The sequence below is a fragment of the Thermobia domestica genome, chromosome 9 (assembly GCF_964235325.1).
Source record: "Thermobia domestica chromosome 9, izTheDome1.hap1.1, whole genome shotgun sequence".
In the NCBI taxonomy this organism is placed as follows: Eukaryota; Metazoa; Arthropoda; class Insecta; order Zygentoma; family Lepismatidae; genus Thermobia; species Thermobia domestica.
In genome coordinates this window covers 86,684,747-86,707,072 of record NC_137462.1, presented here as the reverse complement: position 1 = coordinate 86,707,072, position 22,326 = coordinate 86,684,747, and the positions used below count along the sequence as shown (strand labels likewise).

General features: G+C 35.1%; 1 protein-coding gene across 3 annotated transcripts in view; it reads left to right on the top strand.

The window, feature by feature from the left end:
- The window catches only part of MED15 (mediator complex subunit 15), a 215,706-nt gene that overhangs the window by 91,672 nt on the left and 101,708 nt on the right, over positions 1 to 22,326 (top strand). The window contains exon 1 of one of the 3 annotated variants that reach the window (XM_081771471.1): positions 15,742 to 15,896. The exons of 1 other annotated variant lie outside the window; for it this stretch is intronic. In XM_081771471.1, the coding sequence (XP_081627597.1) occupies positions 15,878 to 15,896 (19 nt within the window). In that variant the 5' untranslated portion in view covers positions 15,742 to 15,877. Of the gene's footprint in view, positions 1 to 15,741; positions 15,897 to 22,326 lie in introns of those variants that run through there. One more of the 3 variants, XM_081771470.1, reaches the window with a different exon arrangement.

Below are 22,326 nucleotides of genomic sequence, written 5' to 3'. Positions count from 1 at the left end.
GATATTTATATCCAATTTCAGGTATTATGTTTACCGTATCTACATATACAGAGACCTTCATAGTGATGTCGCTCACACCTCTGTGTACAAATGCTTTATTCCACCCATCCTGAATATAAGGGTGGTTATCGGATACTTTTGTCTTTTTTGCGATCCCTTATAAAATTTTATCGTGTGTTCTGTCAAATCTCAAAGAAGTAGAAACTAATCAATGTAATTAGCGCCGTAGGATTAACGTTCTAACCGTGATACTATATGGAGTTTCGATCTATAAATGTATTCGTTTTATAGGTGCTATTGCAGTAATGTTGTAGAGTAATATAGTGGCGATTTTTTTTTTCTGCGTAATGTCTCCTAATATGCGAAATACTGGAGTGTTAGTTCGGAAGATGAACATCTTCCAATATTGCTTTCTTTTTCACAAATCTATATTAGAGATAAAAGAGGAAAGGTTTTTAATTTAGTTTAAAAAATTAGTATGTTCTAATATACTATTTTACATAGCCACAATCCCAAGCCTTGGCGTGGGAGGCCCGGGTTCGATTCCCGGCGGGAGCTCATGTGGTTCGGATTCCACGTTAATCAGTAGGTCCACGTCTCATATAGCCTCACTGCTGAACGGGACGTTAAACTCAAAATCAACTCAACTCAACAATCCCAAGCCATAGCTCATGATATATTTTATAATTTTCTTACATTCATATACACGTGCGTCTTGTCAATAAAGAACATTCTTTGTCCCTACATTTTTTTTTTTAATCATAAATTTGATTCGAGTCGTTTTTAAGCAATAACGTCTACATATCAGGTTACGTTGCTCACTGCGCTACAAAACCAGTGACGCTACCTCTTTGGTGTTCGTAAGCTCGTTCAGGTTTGCATCGTCCATCAGGGAATACAACAGTTTTGATTTTTTTTCTTTGTCACTGAGTTAGCTAGCGGAACGAAGTCTTAGTAAGATTGAAATAATATATTGAGGACTTCCTTATGAGAGTAGGGGTAGAGCACGTAACGTAATGTTGGAAAAATAAAAGTAATAGAAAAGCATAGATAATATACCATCAAATGCATTAAGAGTATTGAAGAAGAGGACAAGAAAGAATAGTTTCGAGTCTGTAATGAAATACATGAAACGGGAGAGTGGTCAAGGGATTTCTTGAGAAGACGACATTGTTACCATGGTCTAAAAAATCGAATCTAGAAAGATGTGAAGACTCTTAGTCTCACATCGTATTGCACGAATTATGCTTGACGTATTGAACAGAAAGCGTATGGAAGAATAAATGAGGAAGCCAAGGATAAACAGTTTAGGTTTAGGAAAGGGAAGGGCACAATATGTTCAAGAGTTTTGTTAGGAGTTATCGGTGATAGGTCTACAGAAAGAGGGAAGGAAATGTACGTTTGATCTAGAGAAAGCTTGCGATTTTTTTTTTTTTTTAGTTGTTAATGCAAGTTACAGAGAAGATTGGGTGAGAATAGAAAAATTGAAGATTCGTAAGAAAATTACATATGAAACGATAAATAGATGTTAGAACAGGCAGTGAAATTACAGATGAGGGTGTAATTGAAAGAGGAGTTCGACAGGGATGATGCTTCTCACCATAATATCTACCTAGAATAGGTAGGGAGCGAGAGGCTGTTTAGAAAAGGCAGTATTTCGATAGGAATTTGAAAGATTACGTGTACACGGTTTGTAGATGATATCACTTGAAGGGGAAAGTTAATAAAATGTAAGAAAAACTGCTGAGAATAAGGAATGAAAATAAACGTTTGAGAGACAAAAGTAACAGTGAACAATACAGTCTGTATTAAATATTGAAATAGGAATGGAGAATGTAGAACAGGTGATTAGTTTTTTGTACTTTGGTAGTATAAATAGTGAAGACAAGAAGTGTGAACGTGAAACAAGCAAATATTAATGACAAACCATTTAGGAAAAACAAAAGCATATTGGGTGGGTGTTTGAATAAAATAGCTAAGAGAAACAAATACGGTACCTAGTGTGGATTGGTTGGTCAGGTAAGAATTTAACGTTTGTTTCATCAATGATGCTGTACGAGACGTGAATTTAGGTTCTATAGGAAGTGAAATTACAGCTGAGGAGTATAATTGGAAGAGGAAGTGAACAGGAATGTTGCCTCTCATTAACGTTATTTAATATGTACCTAGAATAGGTAGGAAGGAGAGACTGAGTAAGGAAGACGGTATTTCGGTAGGAGGCTGAATATGGGATCCGAACCACATTAGCCCCCACGGGAACTAAATCTGTGTCTGCTGCAACAAAGGCGAGTACGCTAACCATATAGCTACGAAGGAAGTTCGCTTCGTGTGGAGTATTGTACTTTATGGTACAAACAGGAGCATTACACAAAAAAGAAAAAAGATGGGAAATTTCAAAATATTCATGTGGAGAAGAATGGAGAAATTAGTTAAGTCAAACTAAAAAGAAATGAGAAAGTTGTAGGGGAGGAAACAAGGAGGAAGATAAACTAGTTAGGACATTGAGTGAGAAGGATCTGTATCCTAAACCGTGTGATAGGGAAGGAGATAGATGGACGGGCGAGAGAGGCTACAAGTGATAGACGGTATTAAAACAGAAAATTGCTACGTTGGACGAAAAGGATAATTGAAGAGCATGCGTGGAAGCTTCTCAATTTCGCTTCTAGTAATGGCAGAATTACGTAAGGTGTCTCTATAACAAAATGCAAGAAAATACGGATCTGCCTTCCTGTAAACCTGTGGGAGTTGGAAAAACTGTGGGCTTTCTTGTTTTTAACATATTCTGAACGGCTGTCAAGCTTTTTGTGGACATTAGTATTGAAATACAAGAATTCAGCAGTCTCAATAGTCAATTCATGTAATAAATTTCTCTTTTCGAAATTCAAGGTAATAATTTTGTAGTCGCTATCTTTCCTATATTCATGTATTAAGTGAAATTCAATATAATTCAGAAACTTCAGCCAAATGTTAGAACTATTATAACATTTTTCGCTATACCGAATGTAGCTTTCGTGTAAGAGGTAATCTACTTACTACAAAGTGTAATTTAAAGTAAAAAAAAAAAAATCATTTAAGGAAATAAGTCTGAAGTCGCCAGCCACGAAATATTTTTGAGGCTAGTCTTATAGCGGGAGGCGTTGCAAAAGAGGTGGACAAAAAAGGAACTCATATGAATAATTGTTCACGAGATATTTTGAAAATACTCCAAAGTGAACATATAGTATTATTGTAGATATAAGCACTGTAAACACAAAAATAATGTTATGAGACCATTCAGAGTAAATAAGTTCAAACCTTATTCATTGGATTATTTGTTTTAAATTTATTTTTATGTGACTGACTTTTCCTAAATAATGACTGCCTCGAAAATTGGTATGATCCCGTATCTTCATTATACCTGTTATCCTCTTGTAATGTTCTGTTTATCAGATATTCTGTAAAGGAGATGGAAACGACGTACACACTTAGAGATATTTTTTTGAACTGCAAAAAATGAGTGAACTAATGGTATTTAAAAGTTAACCACATAACATAAATATTTAGAATTAATCTTTTTGCACGTATTTACAGTAGTCTGTGTGCCCTTATAAACTAACATTTATTTTGCCGTAAGAAACAGACCGACCTTAAGGAAAAGAGGTTGCAGTAATATAACACAAATAATTGGATGCGTTCGTAAATAAGATTCAGATTAAGTAACTTTACAGAATATTATTGAATAATTAATAAAAGACTCCAAAACTGTCTTAGAAAATTTATTATAATAATAATAAGAAAAACTCATCTTAAATTTTAAACACATCACGAACAAAAGCAGAACTAATTTAAGATCCACCATTAAGCGTCCTTAAGAAAGAAAGAAAAAAGAAAAAAAGAGTGGAATTGAAAGTAATATGCAGATCATTGAATATATCTTCACTACCAGTAGTATTGAGATTTTAGGGTGCCCCTTAGTTACAACGATGTCGCAATTAATGTCGCAGTATCTTGAAACAGATTGGATGATTCCTTTTATATTTCAGATAGCAAGGTAGTAAAGAAATTTATAGAAATTACACATAAACACAGTAAGAACTAATCCGAGCGAAATACGTAAAGAAATAAGATAATTTTGAAATAACAGAAAAGAGACGCTGTTCGAAGTCGTATCAAAATAGATCTGTATTAAGATAAAATTCATAATGTTTCATATTATACGTCTCATAATCTTTGCTTTCAATGAACAGAATTATGATATAACGATAAATATGCCTTGTTTCTCTGTTTTACGAGTTGCTCTTTTTTAATCAGCGTCTCAAGTTGAACGGATACGACATTTATACATATTATGTTTATTAAAACTCATTAATGCTATGCGATTTCTCACAATTGTGATTCCGTAGGAAATAGAAAGGATGTACCTGAGACGTTTAATACGGATGTACCGGAGAGGTAATGAGCCGTCAAGTTCTAGTAAGATGACTAACGGCCTGTTGATACTGCTGAAACTCCAACCGCCGTCACTACTTCCACTACTAAAAACTGAAGAAACCAAGCAATTAACGACAAGGGCAAACCGTTAAAGCTTATGCTATTGAAGAAACTAAAACTAACGAGGATACAAATTCAGAAGGAACAGCTTATCCCTAGTAACAAGTAAAAGTAAAGACACAGTTGAGGAAATATCATAAAATGATTTGTGATAATATAGTACAATATGTATGACTTGTACTGGTCTTCAGAATTTCAATAAACTACTTTAATTTATGTTTTTATGGCATTTGCTGTATATTGCATTCTCCTTTACCCACTATCGTCTTGAGCTCAGTTTACTGCTGATGTATAGAAAATTTTGTTTTTTTTTGTAGGGATGTATAATGTTACGGAATCCATTTAACTATTTGAACATATTAAAGCGTAACAATTTTTGAACTATCCAAAACCTACCTGTCATTTATTTATTTATTTTTACTTTCACAGTGGGTATAGTACACAGAATCCAAATCAATGTTGAAATTCGAGAATTACACCCTTTTCAAACTAGGAATAGTGTGGTTCAAGCAAATATAATAATTTATCATCACTAAACTCTGAGATGTCAACATTTGAGCATAACATCGTAATCCAATTCAGCAAGTAATTAAAGTATCATCGTGGCGTTGCTTACAGCCAAAATGTCTTGCAGTTCATTTATTTGTCTTTTTTATACTTACATGTATTGTTCCTTTAAAAGTCGAATATCGGTTCATTTTTTTGCTCTTATTGAAAAAGGAAAAGTGTTACATTATGTAGTACAGCTAAGTTAAAATATTTGACTAGTAGTAAGTCATTGCTGCTAAGTCATTTGTCAGATATAACGCTTTGCGGTTTTTTTCCCCCTTCGATTTTCATCTCTATATACCTCCCCAAGAATGGCGGAGTTCCCCAATTGTAATCGAAAATCGCAAACGAACTGGTGGAAAATCGGTGTCTTGTCTCAACTTGTAGCACTTTCTTTTGTTTTCCTAGTACGAAAATTATTCTGCCGTCACTTCAGATATATATATATATACATATATATATGGCGGATAGGAATAAACTTCAAAATTTCTTTTGAGTTGTTACCGGAAACACTTCATATAACTGTTCAAGTCAGCAGCCAGCCATATCGAATATTTCACAATCTACTGTGAAAAACTAAGCATCATGCAGATTTTGTTTGAGAATTTTGGTCATAAGTCCAGGCTCTTAAAATTTACTAATCGGTCGCTACATTTCATGGTAAATTTTTCATTACTTGTAATATTCCTGGGGGTTTCCCCCTCAATCATGAACAGTTGTTTTAGATGAAATGGTCATGTAACAAATTTGAATTGTTACAAGATATTTTTTTTTTATTAAGTTCTCGTCTTATCTTTTACTGAATTTATTCTGTTACTTTTGTATGTATGGATATAGGTTTATCCTTGTTGTGTCATTTACCTATTCTAATTAAAACATAAAGTTATTTACTTCCAGCGTTTGAACTTAACAATTTCTAATCGTAGGCCATAATGTAGTGCAGAGGGCTCTTTGAGTTAAAAGTGGTACTGTTGGATTGATTGAATTCTTCACTTGGGTTCGCACTTATCTTTGAACTGAGTTGATCTCGCACTCACCTAGAGCTCAGATGGGTTTGCGGTCATCTCGGTTTCACTTAAGCTCAATATATATATTAGTTGATTTGAATGAAATGTTCTTGTAACGAATTTGAAATGTTACAAGAGATTTTTAAAAAAATGTTTTCATCTTATCTTTTACTGAGTTTGTTTTCTTACTTTTGTGTGTATGGATAAAGGAAAGTTTTTGTACTTAAAAGTTTATTAAAAGAAAATTACAATAAGATAGTAGCTACAAATTACAAAAATATATCGAAATTTCCAGATGTATACAGAGAGTATAACTAAGTTATAAAATACCAAAAGAAGCAAATAGTATTTAATGGGAATTGCAAAAATCCAGATTTCCTTCATTTACATTGTTCTTCATCCTTGTCTAAAGGAAATCAGAGTTTCAGATTTCCTGTGCAGTTCAACATACGCGGTATTCTAAAGATGATAGGACTTTTCCAGAAGTCCCATCTTTCTGTTTCGGGCAGTAACTCACAGTTTATATATTTATATTTAACATTGTATTGTCAGCTGATTAATACGTAAATTTAAGTTGGATTTTACTTCTGTAATGTTTCAATGTGTTCATTTGTCATATTTCCTACCCATTATGAAATTAAACGTTAATAGATTTTCACATTACTCTCGGCTTTTATCCGAATCGTTAATTTATTGTAAATTTTGTTGCTATATAATGAGTCTGATATTATGTTATAAATCTATTTGTTCTTATTGTATATAACAAATGTTTTTGTGTTTAAAACTTCTAGTTGCATATACATAATCAATTGCTTGCCATTCATTTATATTATTTCTCAGGTAAAATAAAACATTCCATATACAGTTAGTAGTAGATAAAACTGAAAATTCTTTATATAGAGTTTCTAAATTTGCTATTATTTTACCTAGTCGTTTTAGGACATATTCTCAAAATATTATTTTTCTGTACAATTATTGATTTTAAGTGTGTGGAGTGAGCAGCCCTCCAACTTAATATACCGTAATTTAATATTTTCTGTACTAGAACATGGTATACTATACGCAGTATATAAGAAATTAACATTTCTCTGTTGGACAAATTTATATGACAATTTTAAGAAAATTCTAGTTAGGTATTGCATATGGTAATTCCAATGTATTCCTAAATATTTTATTTTCTTCTGTAATAAGATTTTTACATTAGAAGTGTTTAGAAGTTACTGCAGACATTAGTACATTTTCCCATTTTTTAAATTTATGATCACTTGACATCTAAGGAGTCCATATGATGGTAGGCAGAGGGATTACAGATTCAACCACCCCTTTTAGTACAGTGATATCGAAACTGAATTCTGCTTACATGCGTATGTTCCATTTGCCCCCAATGTTACGACAGTTCATATTTCATATAATTTATCACAAAATTATTGTACAATCATACTTTCTTAGCTTTTTCATTGATCGATTACTGGAACATCCTGTACAAGATCGAGCTGTCTTGACACGTGCACTTACAGCTTAATTCATTACTTGTTTTTGTTTGTTAGTTTGCAACACGGGAAATGAGAGAACTACACGAGAACTTATCGGGAATCGAACCCTGTTCTCCCATGCCAAAAATTTGTACGCTTAAAACCGTGTAGTCACGAGGGAGCTCTCAGCTGTTTCAGGTTAGCATATACAACATAGTTACCATTAGAGTGCGTGCAGAGAGCATTAAAATTGAAGTTAATGCTAAACTTGAAAAAAATAAATAAAATAAAAAATTCTGCTAGTCTAATACTTCTTAAGTAATTACTATAGCACTCTGTTTAAATAATAGTATACCTGCCGCGGGAGGATGGCCAGTGTGTCATCTCGAAGAGAATCTCCAATGGGTCTACACAAGAGGTATATAGTATATTATTTTATTATTATATTAACACAAGAGAACACTACTTGAATTAGTGTTTTTTCTTTTAAATTCCTATTTTAAATCATTATTTGTTTTTGTTTGTTGGTTTGCAACACTGAAGTTGAATAGATCAGTCTTCGTTGTTCGCTTCAGTGACGATGGAAAGCGGCTAACTTTTTGTAATTGTTGCAACATCCAACTCATTGATAGACCGCGTGACTCCTAATGCCCTTTTGATAATTTTATTGCTGATAAGAAAACTGGGTTTACCTCGCAACATCTCCATATAATAATAATAATAATTTTTATTTGCGCTCGGATGCATGTAACTCACACCTTGTAAAGAAGCATACGACACAATCAATGTAATCCGATACTCATACTAGGTGTTACATGACCACTTACCCAAATCAACCTTTCATGAGGAATATGATTCTTATCCAAGGAACCGAGAGCCCAAATAATAAGAAGATTGAGCGATGGCTCAACGTGAGCACGCGAGAGCTGTGGTGAGCCGTAGTGAGTGCTTGGGCTCACTTGGCCTCGGACTTACTTACCGCACTCGTGCTCGCACTCCGCGCGCGCTCACGTATTTCACTGGGGCGACTCATGAGGGCTCGGAAGCACGTGTAGAATGGTCAGGTGAGTCAAGTTTCCAGTTGGTATAACGCGCGAATGGTAGAGCTGGATATGGCGCAGATTTCATGAAGCCATGGACGTAAGTTGTCAACAAAGCACTTTCCAAGCTGCTGGTGGCTCCGTAATGGTTTGGAACGTATTTGCATTGCATTGTTTCTGTCCTTTGATCTGTTTGAACCGAACATTGATCGATCATATCTCTGTTCAGCTAGTTGGTGACCACTCTGTCAACAATGAGACTATCTAGAATGACAATATGCTATGTCACCGGGTCGCAATAGTGCGCAACTGGTTTGAGGAACACTGTGCCCATTTTTCAACACATGACTTGGTCCCCTAGATCTCTAGACGTGAGCCCTGTGGAATACTATCAAACTGGCATTTTGTGCCCAGGATCCTCCGCCTGCAAAACCATCACCGAATTGTGGACGGCAGTGGAGGCTGTATGATTGCAATTCCTCTAGCAAACTACCAGCGACATCGCGTTCCTGACACGCCGAGATACTGCACTTCGCCGTAGTCGAGGAGGTCCCATACGTTATTACGTAGGTATCCCATGACTTGGCACTTAAGTGTATATTACAATCAAGCGTGTCTGGGATAGGCAGGTGTAACAACCAGTGGGCTCTTGCCTCTTCTGGTGTCGTCAGTTTCTGCAGTACGTTATTTCGCCCGATAATGAATGGAAATTAGAATGCACTTGAAATTTTGTAAAACAAGCAATAAATAATTTTTAGTTAAACCATACCAATAAACTTTTACTGAACAAAGCGTAGGAAAAGCACATAACAGTTAAAATTGCACAAATAATTGAAACGCATGTAATATGCAACATGCAAATTGTGTAACGTGGTAACAGAGATAGTAAGACATAGTGAATAATGCCTTTCTGATATGAATTCAACATCTGAGGAACAGGTTCTGTCTTTGATTATGTTAATACAGTAAAACTTGTCTTCAACGGACCATTTATTAAACGGAAAACTGTCTTAAACGGAAATATTTCACGGTCCCATGAATTTTGGAGAACAAAACGTGTAAAACTCCCTTCATTAAGCGGAAACTGTGTTACGCGGACAACGGAAAGAAAAATAAACATTTAACGGAAAATTCTGAGTTCCGGACTACAGCGTTTAAAAGATGTTTAAACATTCTGTGAGACATATACATTACACTATCTGCGATAAAATGTTCGTTCTTTTGTTAAATATTTCTGGACAGTGTTGACCTTCCCCAACCTCTACTCATATTGACCCCCACAAATTGTCCTTAATCCCCGCAACTTAATCAAGAATCATACGGAATATTGGAAAGAAGAAAACGAGATAGAGGAAGAAGAGGAATACGATACCGAGTTCCAAGAAGAGTGTAGAATAAATACATATCAAGATTCTCTCAGAAGTTTAAAGGAACTGCAAAAATTTGCCTTACGAAAAAATGATTCTGATTCACTTAGTATAATTTCTCAGGCTAAAGTGTATGCGGAAAGTCAAGCAGTCAAGCAGCAATGTACACAGAAAACCCTGCTTGACTATTAGAAAAATAAAGAAAACGTGTGCATAAAATTATTTTGTATTCATTTTAATTTTTTTTGTGTGTATTTATTCGTAGAAGAAAGAAGTACTGTAATCGAACAATGTACGTACAGCAATATATTTTCCCAGTGTGTCCCTTTATAAGCATGTATTTTTTTTAAAAAAAAAAGAAAGGAAAGGTCTACCTCCACTAAGCGGAAACCTGACTTTAACGGAAATTTTTGCAAGTCCCGCTCGATTCCGCTAAAGACAGGTTTCACTGTATATTGTAACTAGTAGTTATAGATGCACTACATCGAGTTTAAGTATTGAATTCCTATAGTTAGGAAGTCTACTGTACAGAGTGATCACAAAGTCCTGTTATTCCCTATCGCGTGTCCACATATTCATAGATGGTCACATTGTATTAATCTGGGATCATGACAGAGGACAACTTTGAGGTAATGTGACAATTCTTTACTATTTATTCCAGAGCGTCTGTGTACACTATCGTTTTCATAACAGAAATATTATCTTTACGATGTGAAATTTCCTCAGCATTGCTGGCGTGATGGCAGTAAATGCACATCGAACAGCATCCTTAAGTTTGTCAACTGTCTTGTAACGTGTAGTATCAGCCTTTTGTCGCAAGATGACAGATCAGGACTTCAAGGTGGCCACTTCAAAGGTGCAGGCAAACGGACAGAACCACATCCAATCCATTTATCAGGAAATAAATCATTGAAATATTCTCTAACGGCAATAACATAATAGGCTGGTGCCCCATTCTGCTGGAGCCATACACGGGCCGAACAGTGCCCGATCTTGCAGATATGGAATAAACCAATCACGTAATATGGTGAGACACGTAATGTGATTCACAACACCGTCAAAGAAATATGGACCTACCAAGTGGGTTACAGATACTGCAGCCAAGCTCATGGTAAATTGCGTTCAAGTTCTTCATAAAAATGTGGGTTTTCTTTACTCCAGAAATAAAAGTTTCTGGCTTTTGTACTGAGATATATTGCACCCTCGTCCGAGCAAAACAATTTCCCCCATGAAAGAAGAGTTGTAAAGATATCGAACATCCATCCACAAACCTGCTAACTTTTTTGCGCGTCACTGTCACTCAATTCGTTTACAAACGAAGATTTAAATGCTTTAACTACCAATCCTTCGTCATATGTTTTTGTAATGTCTAGTATGGAACACCCAATTCCTGTGACTACTTACGGATGGACTTTTTGGCGAACGTTTGACAGACGCTGCAGCCTCCACACACCTTTCCAGTCGTGTTGGTGGTCATTGTGAGTGGGCTTATCTTTTATGCAACCAGTTACAAAGATTTTTTTTCTCTCACCGTAAAATTGTTGGTTTTGGAGGGAAGATTTCTGAAAGCTGACAGTGAAATCGTGCTGAATATCTCATTGATTTTACTGTAAAGGGTCGTTCGTGAGCCCCCGTACTCATTGTGATTCGTTCTTCCATGGTGTAAGTGGACTCATCATCCATAATTTAGATGTATATCAGCACCTGCAACTGTACGAAACAACAATTCATTAACATCTATGTAATACTCACTGAGACTGTGATCATTCTGTAGTTTCACACTATGGAACGAAACTCACTTGTTAATTCTATGCGTATGAGGGAGAGTGTGGCTGGCCACCATAATACACCTGAATCGAGACTACTTTTAACTTGAAATTTTGATAGATATCATTGTTCCCATTAAAAGCGGTGCTTGTTCTGTTGTTCATTTAACATTTTTCTTTTATATTTGCTTAATGATAATACTTTCTTAAACTGTCATCGTTGTATGTTTATTTTTATCTCTACTTTTGATGGTGTCTCGTTCTCCAATACGCTTATTTTTTCCTGTCTTTCAGTGCATTAAAAATTCGCAATCACTCGTCGGGTGAATAATCAGATTTCCAGATAAAACTATCGTGCGTACAGAAAATTAGGATAGATTTCCTTTGCAGTATCAGATACACCCTCACATTTGAAAATATTGCAAAGTTGAAAAGATAACAATGAAATAGGAATATAACATACGAGAGAACGTCGGTTTTTCGAAATAGGTTCCTTCAGAAGCAAAATGGTATGTGATTCGCAAGAAATCAGAAGGAATCTTAATCGAAGTGAGACCCAGAATGCTTTTCCTGCGTCCTATTGTTTGTGATTTTCATGGTTACAAGTGATTCAGATGTTCTATTGATGTTGGCATGTAAATATTGTAGAGACATGAGGTTTCTGCTTTACTTGTATTTACACTGAGTTATAAAACTTGGAATACTATTATTCTACCAATTATTGATTATTTTTAAAGTGCGGTAGTCTACGACTAGGCCGTTCTTAGTGTTAAATTTTCCTTTAAGAATGTTCCGCATGATATTTTGTGGTGAGCATTGCATGTTAAAGCAGAAGTCAGTGTACTTTTAAAAAAAAAAAAAAAGAAAAAAAGAAAAAAGAAATAATGAAACTTCTCTCTTGTGGCGTGGTGTGCTTGTGATCTTTCGTGTCATCCCCCGCGGAATGTAAGGGAGGGGCTAACGTAATTCCCAGCAGAGTGACTATCTATTGGGAGCAAGGCCAATCGGTTAAAGAGCACCTCGTGGTGAGAGCGAGTAAAAAATTCATTCATGCGCATGCCTCGTCATAGTTGCAAACATGAATATGGAAAAGTTACAATGACATAGCTTTGCTTTATTTGCTTTAACTAAAGGTATTTTTGACCATCAGCTCTCAAAGTGTTCATTGTCTTTTGAATATATTTAATGGTACCGACATTAATAACAATCGTAGTATGGGTAATCGGGATGAAAACTTACGAGGCTTTTGTATCTTTGTGTCTAATATATATAAAATATCTTTTATACAATATTATCTAGATTTTTCATCTTAGAAAATATGCAAGTACGAGCAAAATATTGCTTGTATAAAAGAAATTTATTTTTTAGTTTCTATCTGCCAAGTTTTTTTTTTAAAAAAAAATCTAAAATAAGTGCTTTTCCAGATATTTGTTATTAAGGAAAAAGTTTGAAATCAATTGCATGAACTGTTGCACCATATTTCTCGACAATGAAGATAAGCTTAAAAGCACTTACGAATTGATTTTAGGTCATATTTTACTCGTATAAGCACTTGAAATTTATATTCTACGTCGTAAGTGGAGAATCTGTACATTTATCGAAATAAATATTTGTTTTACCATTTTTAAAATATACATGCTATTTGAATGGGAGGCATGGTGGTTTAGGGTCGAGCGCTTATCATTGGTGCGAGAGGTCTCTGATTCGATCACAGGCAATGTGAGTTTGCGGTGGATAACATCGTGTCCATGAGTTTTCTTTGGGTTCTCCTGTTCTTCCCCACATTATCATTCTGTCAATTCTTTCGCTGTCATTCACTTCCATTAATAATTCGTCTCGTTTTATCCTGCTGGTCTTATCTTTGAGACGTAAAACAGAGATTTCATAAGATATTCTAATGCAGATAGATGTAGAAAAATGTACCTAATTTTATGGAAGCTGTGCACATTAATTGGTAGTGATTTACATTGATATTGATTCTGTCGTAATTGTCAGTTAATGAGAGTATTCGTAGGAAGAAGGTATATTGAGGAATACCCGAAAAGAAAGGATGTTAATGGATCGAAATGGATCTGTCGAATTGGATGAATTGTAATGGTCTGTGTTCGAAACAGAAGAACAGTGCGTTTTAAACGGATAATAATTACCGAACCCATCTATTTCCCTTGGTTGAAATATTTTCTAGATTTGAGTATCGAGGTGAGGAGAAAGCTAGGTAAAGGTTGTGTGGTTACCGTATGGTTATAGTGGTTTGGTTTGATAAAAGTTTTTTTTTTTTTTTTGTGAAAGGAGTCATTTGATAGAAATAGTTTTTTTTTTTTCGAAATGAATTATCTGAGAAAAAGGAGGGAAACCTACATGAATGGGAGCAGCTTTCTATCTGCTGTTTCACCATTATCTTCCTGTCTTAATATACACATGGAATCATGAAATTTTATTGTCGGATGCTTAGTAGCATAGAGCTAGCTGTTTTAGCCTAATTGAAGTGAGCGGAAGCAATACACAGGACGAAAATGGAAAAAGGTGTGTGTATGTGATTTCGTTTGATATATATATATATATATATATATATATATATATATATATATATATATATATATATATATATATATACGGGGGCCATTGCAAAAGTCATGGCAAGTATTTTTTTTCCTCGAAAATGATAACGAATAAAAATACTCTGAAATATGCAAATGAAACGTTAGTTCATATGTAAACACAGTGTGTCTATAGGTCACGAATGTCACGAAAAAGTCACGAAATGAGAAAACGGTCATGAAAGTCAAGGAAAAGTCACGAAATTTAGCTCTTGGGTCACGATTTTTTTTTTTTTTTATCTGTACAAATATACGTACAGACTGGAAAATTTTGTTCTACAAAACATCAAAATTCACCACCAAAGATGTCTATGGTCGGCTTTAGACGCTACAAAATCGCTACCAAATCACATGCATGAAAATTTGGCCTAATTCGCATCCCAACTTCGCTCTTGAGAATGTTCCGAAATTTTATGGCTTGATAAAGAAAAGGTCACGAAATTTTATTTTGGAATTTTAGTAGACACCCTAAAGCATTACATGTAGGGAAATGGATTAACATACATACTACCGTATAGATATAGCACGAGAAAAAAGACGAAAAAAATTGTCGTTTCAAATGTGTTTAACTGTTAATTGCAACAGTACACAATAGTACAGGGCAGAAACACGTACCTGTGACATCTTAGAGTCCCTGCCATCTTGTAGATTCTTGGGAAGACTCTTGATATCATGGAATGCACATTGTTTGTAATGTACTATTATATACAGTTGCAATTGACAGAAACACTTTTGGAACGACAAAATTTTTTTCGCGTGCTGTATATTTATGGTGGTGTGTGTGTGTTCATCCATCTCCCTACATGTAATGTTTACATATGAACTAACCTTCCATTTGCATATTTCAGAATTTTTTTTTAATTCTTTACCATTTTCGAGAAAAAAATAATTGCCATGAGTTTTGAAACTTAAAAGATGCTTTTGTTCCTTTTTCTGTGCTATACAATTAATTTAAATCGTAGGGAATCAAATGATCTATAACGGTGTCTATCGGTCACGAAATCAGAAAACGGTTATGAAAGTCAAGATTTTTAGCTTTTGGGTCACAATTTTTTTTATCTGAACAAATATAAGTATAGACTGGAAATTTTTTTTCTATAAAACGTCAAAATTCACTACCAAAAACATATATGGTCGGCTTTAGACGCTACCAAGTCGCAAGCAAAGCACGCTTCTATCGCATGCATGAAAATTCGGCCCAATTCGCACCCAAATATGCTCTTGAAAATGTTAAGTTTTATATTTTGGGAAAGAAAAGGTCACGAAATTTCATCTTGGAACTGTAGTAGATGGCGCTGTATAAGATAAGAGGCTTCTTTATAACAATCTTTTGTTTTAAACTGCAGACCTCTTTTGTTGAGTTAATGGATATTGTAGAAAGAAAATAACATAGTTGGCAACTTTGAATGTCATTGTAAACAATTTAGACGTCATTGGTGAAGAGGGCTTGTGCGCAGTGGGTTTTCATTGATCGTGTTGCGAGAGAAGGAAGATAGATGAAAAGTCGGATCAGTAGACATGGAGAAGGAGCCCGCGCCACGACCTTAGAATGTACTTCCTTGGACCCTGTAAGTACTTGAAACTAAGACATAAAGAAGAAAAAATTCGGTTTTTAGTGTAAAATATTGAGTTACATTATTTGACATGTGCTTTAAAGGTGTTGTTCTACTTTACATCATATCTTAACTTATATATATAGATATTAAAAAAAAAAAAAAAAAAAAAAACATTGAATAGAAGTTTTTAAAGTGTGTTCCGCAGCAAGAAAGATTTTCTTATCTCTTTATGCCAAGTATTGGAGTAATCAGTGAATTTCCGCAACCTTTGACCAAATTTATCTTTAGTTGTTTCTTTTTCACTACTTGTTTATCAATCTGTCACGTTCCATTGTTTACATTTTGCACTAATCGCCCATGCATATGGTGATACGGTTTTCATTCTCATAAGTCAGTTTTCAGTGGGATTATAACATTCTCTGAAGTAATTTGTTAGATATTGAAAGCTTGTTGCAAAACAAAACAATCATTTATATATATATATATATATATATATATATATATATATATATATATATATATATATATATATATATAAAATGAGATAATGAGGTTCTCAAGAATAGCTGGATGTCCTCTAGAAAAGAAATTTCGTTGCTAACGCACGTCTTCGCAGATCCATATGTAATTAAAACTGTGATTACATTCAAGGAAAATACTACTCTATAAAGTCCAAGTTTTCAAAAAATCCGGATCTGAAGTTATTATTAGACTTTAATTAATAGTAACGGTGTTTGTCGTTAGGGAATAAACTACGTAACTGTGTAACTTCTTGTTTACATAAATACTTCAGTAATGTGGAAAAATATGAAAAAGGCGGGAAAACTATATTGCCCCTTAAGCAATTAACACGTGCCTTTTATTGTAGTTCGTTAAAAGGAAAGAATTTATACTATTACTACTTAGTTTTTTATATAATGTTAACCCTTGATAAGGGAGAGACTCAAATTGTATACAATAGAGTAATATAATCTTGCAATGTCTTCTTAACTTGTTAATTGTTTTCTATTTCATCTAAAGGAAAGAGAGTATTTTTAACGTAGCTGAGAGTTGTAAACAACTGTTAACTGGAAGCTGTTAACTCGTAATTGTGCAGGAATATGAATAATGTATTTCTCTAAATCGTGTAGTTTTTCAACATCACTAAGGTTAAACTGAGTGAGAGATAATGTCATCAATATTTACAGATATCGTGAGCTACTTTTCTGGTATGTCAAGTGTTTGTTTTTTTTTAAGTTAAATTGATTGTTCGTTTTCTGTTTTTAAACAGTCACGTGGTTGTAAATTATACAGAACTGTACTCAAGTTTGTATACTTGTTTAGCAAATATGTCATACGACTGAAATTGAGATTCGATTGGGGAAGTTTTATCTCAGTTTATATAACTTTCTTTTTTTTTTCATTTTCACCGTAATTAAGAAGGCTTTTCTTATTGAAGACTGTATTTAGATGAAAAATTACTGCCATTGAAAAATATTAACCTTCCATTAGTTGACTCTGTAATTCTCTTTTTAAAAAATCCATTTCCGATTATCTAGTGGCTAGCGCGCGCGCACCTCTTGTGTATGCGGTCATAGGTTCGATTTCCATTATGAGAACATTGAACGCATTACGCTGATTGCACATTGAACACATTACGCTGATTGCACCTTAAACTGTAGGTCTACGTCTTAAATAGTCTCAGTGCTGAAGAGACGCTGAACTTAAAACAAATGTCAGAAAAATGATTTGCTCTTCACTATTTCTCGGTGAGGCCCAGATCCAGAAATAATGTCAACTAAGACTTTTGTAAGTTGTAACGCTCGCACAAGTGTTTCATCTTTGAAATCGAGAAAATAGTAGTTTTCGAACAGCCTTATTTCTGTCAAATATGCTTAAGAAAATCGTAATATTCCAAACTCATATTTGAAAATAAATTAACAACAATGTCTTATAGAAAACGGGGACTTTACAAAAAAAAAAAAAAAGTTTTAGTTACCAGTGTTTTAGTGAAATATACACTCATAAAGTTGATACAATTATTTTAGTAGCAAGAATGAACGAAGTTCCTTGCTTATTTGTTATGCAAAAATTAAGTATAAACTTCTAAAATTGATTTAAAGTAAACATTGCATCGAGTTTCCGATCCATACTGCTGCCCTGTTCCGCAGTTCATTGCACCAGTAAGTGTTCGTCGATCTAAATAGAAGGCAGCGATTACGTAAGAGGTTTGTTAAGAATATTTTTGGTAGGCAACTTCACGTCATTTCTAACTTAGTGAATTTTGAATTAGAAATTCAGGTCAGATCCATCCTTTATGGCGATAGCTACATGAAGTGTGATGTGATCTGACCTCGAATTGAGAGTGTACTCTGAGATCTCTTTTACTTTCTACTAGATTTTTCACATTTATCTCCAGTGCTGTGGAACAAAAGTGTACACAGCCCCATTATAATTTCTTAAGGTACTTTGTGGGTGTACTTCATAAGATTAAAAGGAAGAAAGAAAGAAACAGGAATATTGATTCGTTGATATTTGTAATAATTGCACTTAGAACTCAGATGTGAACAGATATATTAAAAGAACTCAGATGCGAACAGTAAAGCATAGGGTAGAAGGGGGGAATTGGGAGGTATGTTTTTTCAACCTTTTTTTTTTTTTCCTCACAGGTTATAAATGTTTCTAAGAACTGATTGTATGTTGCAGATTCTTCTGCACCTACTGTGGTAGTGGCAAGCTTTCGGCATCTTTACTTTTGATGCTGCAACATTTTCATTGTTGGTCTGATTTCCACCCGTGCAAAATGATAAAACCATTGCCGGTGCACATAAATCCGTGAGTGTGATTGGATGTAAATGAAGAAAACTCAAGCTTTCATTGGGCGTATATAACTTGTACTCCACTTAAAAATTAATAGTTTTATGTGGCCTAGAAAAAAAATCCTTTTGTTTACGCAAAATAAGGAATAACTTATTTCTAAATCTCAAAAATATTTGAATGCCTTAGCAAGCCCTCCAGTTATTGTTTGTAGCATAGTACATTGCCCTGCGAACTTAATCCAAAATGTATCACATACAAGAAAAAAAAAAGCTATAAGCGGTCAAAACTTTGGCCGAAAACGTAAAAACAAATAAATACATAAATAAATAGAAAAACAGAGAGAACAGGCTCTGATATTCAAACATATGAGAAGGCAATAAGACTAAATAACCATAAACTATTACAATAGAACATTTGTTGGAACTCTGGGTTGATAAACAGGTCCTATTTACAGCATCAGCATTATTGGCATACGCAACGGCCACTGGAGGCCTAAGTTGAACAAAATAGCTTAAGCACACTGCACTATGAAACGAAAGTATACACCACAAAAGACAAAGATAGCACAGCATATAAATGAATTCTAAGCAAAAATGTTCACTTAAGACATTCCACCCATTTATCCCATATCATGCGCCCAATTACCCCGTGGGGGTAATTGGGAGGTAGAAATTTTAACTGTCTCACAGTGAGGATTTTCGATTGCTGCTCTTCACGGCACCATCCTTATGATGTTTTTAAGCAGCAGTAAAAAATCTGGCTCAAAACATTAATAGATACGCGATTTATTGTGACTCAAACCAAAACACAAACCTGAAACTTGGTTTCAAATATGTCATTTCTCAACCAAATCAATTTTTAGTTTTTTGTCATTATTACACCCTCTCAAAATTCATCTAAGCTTTTTTTCTCTGATCAACATCTACCCATCCAAAATTTGGGGGTATAAATAAATTCCATTAAAAAAATACTGAAATGTAATACATACATTTTTAAAAAGTTTTCCGCCCAATTACCCCCTGCACCCAATTCCCCTCTTCTACCCTATGTATGCCCGTCTTCACAAATATAAGTGTTGATTCATGTGAGTTGCATGCGCTTCAAAATATTGCCACCAGATGGATTGTGGCTGCAGGAAGGTCTCATAGGGCAAAAGCGTAATACAGACTGGAAAACAGTATTTTATTATGGCGTCATACAATTGTTTTGGATATTTTTTCTGTACTGCACGGACCAATTGGGACATAAAAATGAACTGTACTACTGTACTTAAATAGTATGCCCCTCACGCACTTAGATGGCACACTAGAAGACCTTGACAGTCATATACCAGAATGGCTATAACGTTTGCGGGCGACGATTTTTTTTTTCACCTTGTGTTTTCGTTGTGACTCATAGTGGTCTTTCCTGAGACTTTTACTGGAGTTTCGTTGCGATTCAATAAGGTATGTCCTTTCTGAGATCCGACCAGATTGATGCGATCTGTCTCGTAGTGTCTCCACTTGTGCACTTCATTTAAGTGATGTGGCACCTAGTTAGCAAAATTTTCCACATGTGTATGTTGTTCTTGACAGTACGGTACAGTGTCGACGCAAGAATCCTTGTTTTCTAGGATAATTCCATCGTTGTTCATCACCTGTCAGCGAGTCCAATGTTGATGCTTACCAATCGTGTCACGTTCCGTGATTATATCGTGATTTTAAGGGAACCATATGTATCCAATGTCCAAATGTTTCCAGACAATCACGCCATATTCTAGGATGATAATGTGCCCAGGTACAGCTGGAGGTGTCGCGTTTTGATTTTAGAAACATAGGGATGAAGTTCAATACCTCTCCTGGCCCGCTCAATCCCCGGACCTGAACATAATTTAACATATCGTCGATCCAGTGCCAAAACCGCGAATATGGTAAATTTGACTTTGAGTTATAAGCATTTTAATATTCAACTTATCCCGAAAAATTAGTATATAGACTTAGGTACATGTTTTAGGAATTGACGATAACTTCTAATGTGCTCATATTTCACAAATGGGACTTTGGTATTGGAATCTGTGTACCCCAAGTAATATGAAACTGCACTTAGATGGAAATAGCAAAATTTGCACATTCGCGATTTTGGCACAACGATATGCGATTCAAAGCTTCGAGTTTTCCAAACACAAATCCGCCTCAGATTTCCACATCCACTCTCTGCCTCAGAATTGAGTGTTGCACCGTACGCGTAATAGTGTAATAATCCACTTGCCACCATTCATGACCTCTATGACGCTATTCTGTGTTGCATCAGAGATGTTCTGAGGGCGAAAGGCAGTCCAACACCATATTGAATTGGTAAGTTGTGCTTTTTAAAAGGTATTTTTATTAGTTTAATAACCGTTGTGTCATTCCATGTCAAGTGGACCAGTGGTCCCCACTTCATCATCTCCGATTTTTTTCAAATTTTGCACAAATGTTACCTGACACTAACAACGAAGAATGGTGAAAATTGAGTTGAAGATCTCTATTGGTTGTGGTAGTAGAGCGTTTTCAAAATGGCTCCTGTCTCAGCAACAGCGAGTAGCAAACGTCTTCTCCCATTTTCAAGTGCTTGTCATTTTGAACTGGAAGCTCTGACAAACCTTCAAAATTTGTTTCCTACGAAAACTATTAGAGTAGATGAAGGTCAGTTGGTCACAAATTCCCTTGCGGGTTCAGAATTTTTACAATAAATTAACATAGTTGGCTAAAAAGTGTGTGCACGTTTAATGTGTACCATATTTAGACCCGCATAAAGTTGTATGAAGTCAAGTCATTAGATTGATATTTGAAAGAGAGAAACCATAACATACATACTTTAGAACGGATAAAACATTTAGCCTTTAGTGCATTAGGTTTAAGGGACACGTGGCCTTTAAATTGAAAAAAAAAATGAAAGTATGCAAAAATGGACCTTTTTGTTACCCAAAAATGGTCATGTTGCCAACCTTGCACCAACTTGTAACCAAAACCAATGCAAAGAGTATGTCTTGATTTAATTAGGAATAAATTTTGGTGTTGGTGCCTTGCTGGGTTTTTGGTTTACAGCCAATGTTACTAGTATGCGTTTGATATATATTTTACTTATTATCCTGCGTTGGTCCATGGTGCCGAAGCCACTACCAATCTCCCAGAAGTCCTGATGTATTAGTCTAGGTGTTACCAAACTTTCTGATAGATTTCCTTAGATACCACATTTGTAGTGTGATGCCCGTGCAGATGGGTGAATGGGGTAGAACGGATAGTATGTTGACCCCCTCGTATGGAGCTAGTTTTTATTATTCTCACAGCTGCAGAAATACCTCGTGACCCGCTGCTGCGAAAATTGGAACAGTGAAGATTGGCATTGTCCTTTACTATACAAGGATGAAGACATGACATCTCTGGCTGAGAATGGTGAGACAGCTCCCTACTGCGACATTTGGTTTGGAAATCCCTGTCAATAGTCAATAAAATATGTAAAAATTAAAGATTTGGCTCATAAATGGAGAGATTAGTAACCTCATTGTCAAGTGACCACACTTTATAGCTGTACAGGTCCAGCCACAGGCCCACTCACCCACCAATGTCGTCGTCTTAACTGTCTCTATGTCTTTGATGACTTTTGTTCCGTGTAGGTTTTGCGG